The sequence below is a fragment of the Colobus angolensis genome, unplaced genomic scaffold (genome assembly GCF_000951035.1).
Source record: "Colobus angolensis palliatus isolate OR3802 unplaced genomic scaffold, Cang.pa_1.0 Scaffold44, whole genome shotgun sequence".
NCBI classification, from domain to species: domain Eukaryota; kingdom Metazoa; phylum Chordata; class Mammalia; order Primates; family Cercopithecidae; genus Colobus; species Colobus angolensis.
In genome coordinates, this window is record NW_012117821.1 from 5,719,233 (window position 1) to 5,725,806 (window position 6,574).

At 42.3% G+C, this 6,574-nt stretch overlaps 1 protein-coding gene across 1 annotated transcript; it reads right to left on the bottom strand.

Moving 5' to 3' along the window:
• Window positions 1-432: 432 nt before the first annotated feature.
• Window positions 433-4,632, bottom strand: SFR1 (SWI5-dependent recombination repair 1). The gene is made up of 4 exons (XM_011957338.1): window positions 4,608-4,632; window positions 3,734-3,855; window positions 2,716-3,126; window positions 433-1,310 (listed from the first exon to the last, which is right to left on the bottom strand). Exons 1-4 carry the CDS (start codon window positions 4,618-4,620, stop codon window positions 1,119-1,121), a joined length of 738 nt encoding a protein of 245 aa, XP_011812728.1. The 5' UTR covers window positions 4,621-4,632; the 3' UTR covers window positions 433-1,118.
• Between the last annotated feature and the right edge of the window lie 1,942 nt (window positions 4,633-6,574).

The following is a 6,574-nucleotide window of genomic DNA, read 5'->3' on the forward strand; positions in this document are numbered from 1 at the left end:
CTTTATATACCATGATACCTTGATGTGGGTGGGAGATAAGGAAATGTAATTTTATAAGAAATAGATGGTTTAGCCAGGCGCAGTGGCTCATGCCTGTAATCCCAGCACTTCGGGAGGCCAAGGCAGGCGGATCACCTGTGGTCGGGAGTTCAAGACCAGCCTAACCAACACGGGGAAACCCTGTCTCTACTAAAAATACAAAATTAGCCAGGGTGGTGGCACATGCCTATAATCCCAGCTACTCAGGAGGCTGAGGCATGAGAATCGCTTGAACCCCAGAGGTGGAGGTTGCAGTGAGCTGAGATTGTGCCATTGCACTCTAGCCTGGGTAACAGGAGCAAAACTTTGTCTCAAAAAAAAAAAAAGAATAAACAGATGGTGGTTTCACTAAATCATGAGTATGAGAAACAAATTTGAAGAGACAGGGAAGAATATAGTTTTGGACATATGAGTTTAATTACCTGCTAGATTATCAGATGGAAATATGTGGTAAATGGATGGAAACAAGGTGCATAAACTTAGGAGGCAGAAATTTTTAAACTTTAGGTTTAGACATTCACCAGATTGGACAATTTTTAACATTTAAAATAAAACTTTTTGCCACAAAAAACAAATGTATTAAAACTAGTTTCCAGAACTGCCCAAATGACTTTTTAAACGTGATTTAAATGTCAAGTTTTCTTTTGCAAATCTATCCAAAATACTAATTTGCCTTTTAGAAGTTAGTTTATAATTTATATATTAGAGTGCCCTTAATTGATGTTCATCGGGATACATTCCTCTGAGCCCTAATGGTTTTGGGAAGCCTAGGCGGGTGGATCACCTGGGGCCAGGAGTTCAAGACCAGCCTGGTCAACATGGTGAAACCCAGTCTCTACTAAAAATGCAAAAATTAGCCAGGCATGGTGGCAGGTGCCTGTAATCTCAGCTACTCAGGAGGCTGAGGCAGGAGAACTGCTGGAACCCGGGAGGTGGAGGTTGCAGTGAGTTCAGATCACGCCATCGCACTCCAGCCTGGGTGACAAGAGCGAGACTCAGTCTCCAAAAAAAAAAAAGTGCCTAAGTATCTTTTAATTAAGTTGTCATTCTCAAAGATATTCTGGAGCAAAAATCAGGAATTAAACATCTATAAATTCTTCTTCACTTCTGTTATAGTGCAGCAATTTATCATCTAACCCATAGTGGTCTATCAATTGAGTAAGGCTCAGTTTCTTGTTCTCTTCAGACACAGCTGACTGCAACTCATAAAGCAACAGCTGGCTACAGCTTCTCCACTTCTTTATTAACAACTGTAACTGAGACAGATCATTCTGAAACAGAAAAAAAAAAAAAAATGTATGTATGTCAATAACTAGTCATGCTAGTTCAACTTAATTAAAGTTGTTAAATTAGTGGATGTGCAGGTTTAAAGGCTAACATACACTGGGATGAATGGGATTCTATCTAGGAAAAAGTAAGATGGTCATATGTAGAATGGTTACAGTGTCATTCAACTTGAGTTCAATGGCTATTTTGTTGGCTCATGCTCTGGACCATCCTTATGATAAGGGAAAAATCAGATCATTAAATTGGGCCAAAACTATGTCAAGAAGCAGTAATACAGGGAAAAATCTACTCTATTACAACTGTACCTTTTTAAAAATGACACTATACTGTACTTTCCACTAAATTTTGCTATGAACCTAAAACTGCTCTTTAAAATTACAATATTCTAGTTAAAAATATTTTTTTAGGCTGGGCGTAGTGGCTCACACCTGTGATCCCAGTACTGTGGAAGGCCAAGGTGGGAGGACTGCTTGAGCCCAGGAGTTCAAGACTAGACTGTGCAAAATAACAAGACTATCTCTACAAAAAAAAAAAATTTAAAAAAATTAGCCAGGTGTGATGGCACATGCCTGTAGTCCCAGTTACTAGGGAGGCTGAGGTGGACAGATCATTTGAGCCCAGAAGTTCAAGGCTGCAATAAGTTATGACTGTACCACTGCACTCCAGGCTGGGTAACAGAGACCATGTCTCTAAAAAGAGAATGAATAAATAAAATATATTTTTTCAACATTCAATACTCCTAAATTTTATTTTTAAAAAACCCTAAAATTTCAAGAGAACAAATGAGATACGCTATCTCATCATTTATTCCACATAGTTGGGGGAAAATGAGCTATTGCATATATATGAATTTTCTAGGTGATAAAGGTTATCTCCTTCCAAGTACTCAAGTTCTATTTAATTCAACCTATATGAGTTGAAATCTAAAATCTAATATATATTTGTTTTTTTCTCAAATAATATAGCTGAATCACATTAATTATTTGGGGGAGACACAAGATGATTACTAAAAATACCTTTTATTGTACTCTACAGCCCATTTTTAGTTTTACTAATTCACTGTCAGCTTTCACTTCTGTTCCCGTTGTACTTGCATCTAACATTTAATACTTCTAATATTGCTGTGGGCTAGAAACCAGAGAGAAATGTTTAACTGCATATTAAATAAGAGCTGAGATTCTTAAGAAGTTTTACCTGGTGTTTAAGGGCCTTTTCTACTCTAAATCTGGAGTTGAATTAAAGTTGTTGGAAGCCAGGTTTCTGAATATTTGGCTTATTGCTTATTATGGTAAAAAAACAAACAAACACTTTATTTTCTATTTTTGAAATTACTTTCCTGCAATTTATGTAAAAATAAAAATTATGCAATGGTCCCGAAATTCTTCTTACCTTTGATCTATACATTTTGACTAGTTTTAGCCTCCGAAGAAGGTCTTCTTTCTCCTGAACCTGCTTCACCAATTTGGCTTTTTCAACGTTTAATCTTTGTTTAGGAAGATTCTCATTCACAAACTCATTTTGGAGAGCACTGCATGATCCAGAATCAAGTGACTGAGATTCACAGACACTGAAATTCTTCAAAGTATTTTTCAAATTTGTATTTTCTTCAAATTCACTATCTATGTGTTTAAAACTTTCTTGAAATTCCAAACAGTTTTCCTCTGTGGAAGATGCTGGTTTGTCTGAAAAGGTCTGATCATTTTCTTCACTCTCTACTTTAAGACGTTTCACCACATTGTAACAGGAATTAAATGAGGATCTTGTTTTCCTTAATCTTTCTCTAAGTGTTGCACTCATAGGCTATAAAGAGCACAAAACATTAAAAATGTGAATCAAGAAAAACATTCTTGATGTCAATAAATCACCAGAAATAAAGGCCTTACATTTCTGTGCTAGACACCACTAGATGGCTTTCTGTCTCCACATCTAAAGAAGGCATCACAAAATGTCTTTAATTTCTGGAAGCTCCATTTGTTCTATTTCCTTTTTACTTCAGCAAGATCAACATCTTTCTAAAAGTGTTGAGAGGTTTATCCCAGTAATCAAGGAACATTTGTTCAGTAACAAGCACATGCCTGACGGTACTCCAGGTGCTTCAGAATTACAGAGTAAGGAAAAGACCTAGACCCTGCCACTAAAGACCTTCACAATATTGCACAGATTCTAACTTTCTCCATTAATCTGAAACTAACTGAAATGAATTGATTCAAGAGGAAAATATGGAAAGGGGCTGGTGGGTGTCATATATGTCACCTTAGAAGAAAAACATAAAATTGTTTAATAAAATGTCTACTTATATATGCTACACATTATGTTAATTAACAACCTTCAGTAGAATTTAAACCACCACTGCCACAATACTTAGAAACACATAATGGATCCACTGGAAGGACAAAGATTTTCATACTTGTTTTCGTGAACTATCTGTATAGGGAGATGATGGATTCGCAGAGGCCTGAGGAGTGCTAGGTAAAACCACAGCTGAGTCTGACGGGCTCTCCATCTTGAAAGTGAAATCTTGGTTTTTCTCTAAAAAAGAAAAATCATTAAATAAGAATCAAATTAGCCACACCTCTCCGTAGTCAATTTTTATCAAAGAATATATTTTATTGGTGAACAAAGCATCCACAAGCAAGCCAGATATTTCTTCTAATTTCACTTTGTAATTCATTATTGCCCTTTTTGCAGTTTTCCATTTACCTTCCCACAAAGGGACCACTAAGATTTTCATGACACATCAACCAGCTAGTATCTCATAGTCACAACTCTCCTTGTTTTCGTTTCATCCACCAAAACATATTCAAATTCTGCCTTGGAAGAAGTAACAGCTTTAGATAATCAGGAATTCTTTATGATGACAGCTTCATAATTCAAGAAGATATAGCCGAAACCTTGACTCAAAAACAACAGGACCTGAATGTCACCCATCCTGAACTCTACAAGCTGTGACTAGAACCCGTTACCCTGCCGGCCCGAGGCGTAAGAAACACAGCGGAGATGCATTTACGCCCTTTTAGTTTAAGCAGCGAATAGGCACTGAAAAGGAGAGTGGACTGAAATTGCTTTCTCCGACAAAGGCATCAACTTTTAAGAGGCAAACCAGGGGCGGGAGTATTCCACTCCTTCCCCCCATTGCAGAAAGCCCACTAGATCCCCGGAGACCCCATGCATGAGGTGAGGTTGAGTTCCCCAGACCCGGAAAAGGAGCTCAACTCGACTCCACAGCAGACTCCCGGGGAAGCCCAGGTCTCAGGTAACTTCCCTTCCCCTCAGCTGAGTACCTCCCTCCGCCATTACCAGCGAGAGCAAAAAGCGCGCGCAGTAGCGGCCGTAAATCGATCCTGTGGCAGGGGCGGGGCCGTGCGGGTGGAGGAGAAGACGCGCAATTGGCCAGACTGACTAACGCGCGAGACGCCGCTTCACTCAGCGACTCAGAGCGGCGGGACTGCGCGCGCGCCTCCGCCAGCCGGCGGTTGGGGCGGGGCTTGGCCACACGGTAGGCGGCCTAGACGCGTGATTGGCAGAATTAACCGGTGCACGCGGCTCTCCCCGCCCAGCCCCCGAGAGCAGCGGGAGTGCGCGCGCGCGCGGCCGTGATCCGCAGCAGGTCTTCGGGGCGGGCGGAGCTGAGCTTTGGAATGACGAACCGATCCTGAGGGGGGCGCGCTTCCGTTCGCGGCTTCTCTTGTCTTATTTTCAACCGCTTTCCCTTCAGGCTTCCTTGTTTTTGTGCGTCTGTGAAGTGCGCCTGAAAGTGCCTCCCCCCGCCCCCGTCAGCCCGCCGCCTCCATTCTCTGGCTCCAGTCAGTCTCCTCTCCCCGCTCGTCACAGAAAAGGTTTTCCTCAGATGTGGCGCGGCCAGAAGCCGCACAGCTGGCTGCATGTTAGATTTACAGCTTGTGGACTCCCCAGAGGCAGAGACCACAAGAACACCGTTGGGTTCCAGCCTATTGAGAATGAAACATGCTAGAAATCTATCCGAGAGTCCTGGCACTTTCGCTGAGCTCATCGCTAGCTTTTTTGGCTGCCGCAAACTCGGCGGTCCCTTTGCTAGGTGTTTATTTTTGGAAACAAAAAACTGTTTCTGTACCTCAGTATTCAGGCTTCTTAGCGTGACCTCAAATCTTTTACTCAAATCTGAGGGAAAATGTAGCCCAAGGAAGTTTGTTGTGGCGCAACACAGGAAACAGAACAATCACTACAGGAGATTGTGTCGGTCCAAAATTCAGATGTTTGAGACCGATAGGGCCTTTGCCGGCCACCGGGCAGCAGCATCCCCAGTCGAGAAAATCCACCCCATCCCCCGCCCCCCACGCTTCCAGTGTGGCGAGATTCTGTTGCTACGCGACGACAAAGTTAGGTACACTGGGTGGAGCACTGAGTTTAGGGAAAGAGTTGTGTAACTTCTGAGTCGCGTGGAAGTTGGGAATTTCCAGGGGCTAGTGTTTTCAGTCCTCTTATTCAATGGCCATTTTAAACATTGATATCGTCTCTTTACTATTAATAACATCTGACAGTAATGGCTTAGAAGTGGCCAGAAGGTGGCCGGGCGCGGTGGCTCAAGCCTGTAATCCCAGCACTTTGGGAGGCCGAGACGGGCGGATCACGAGGTCGGGAGATCGAGACCATCCTGGCTAACCCGGTGAAACCCCGTCTCTACTAAAAAATACAAAAAACTAGCCGGGCGAGGTGGCGGGCGCCTGTAGTCCCAGCTGCTCGGGAGGCTGAGGCAGGAGAATGGCGGGAACCCGGGAGGCGGAGCTTGCAGTGAGCTGAGATCCGGCCACTGCACTCCAGCCTGGGCGACAGAGCGAGACTCCGTCTCAATAAAAAAAAAAAAAAAAAAAAAAAAAAAAAAAAGAAGTGGCCAGAAGGGAGTTACTTGAGCCTTAAGCAGTCAGGTATAATAATTACAGAACCTGAGGACTACTTAAGGGAATGATTAGGGGCACAGACGTTAGAGTCAAATTGTCTAGGTTGAAATCCTGGCACCACAACCAAACTGTTGTGCCTCAGTTTCTTCATCTCTTAATATGGGATTGGAGAATTAAATGAGAGCTGGTAAGAGGCAGCTAGAACAGAGCTAGGTATCTAGGAAGCAGTAGTTATTTTATATATTCAAGTGTATTCACCATTCCCTAACTGATTTAAAGGAATGTATCACCTTTACTTACCTTTCACCCCTTGATTTATCTCCCATTCCCCAAAAAAGCACATATATTTTTAAAAGATGCTGTTATCTGTAAGA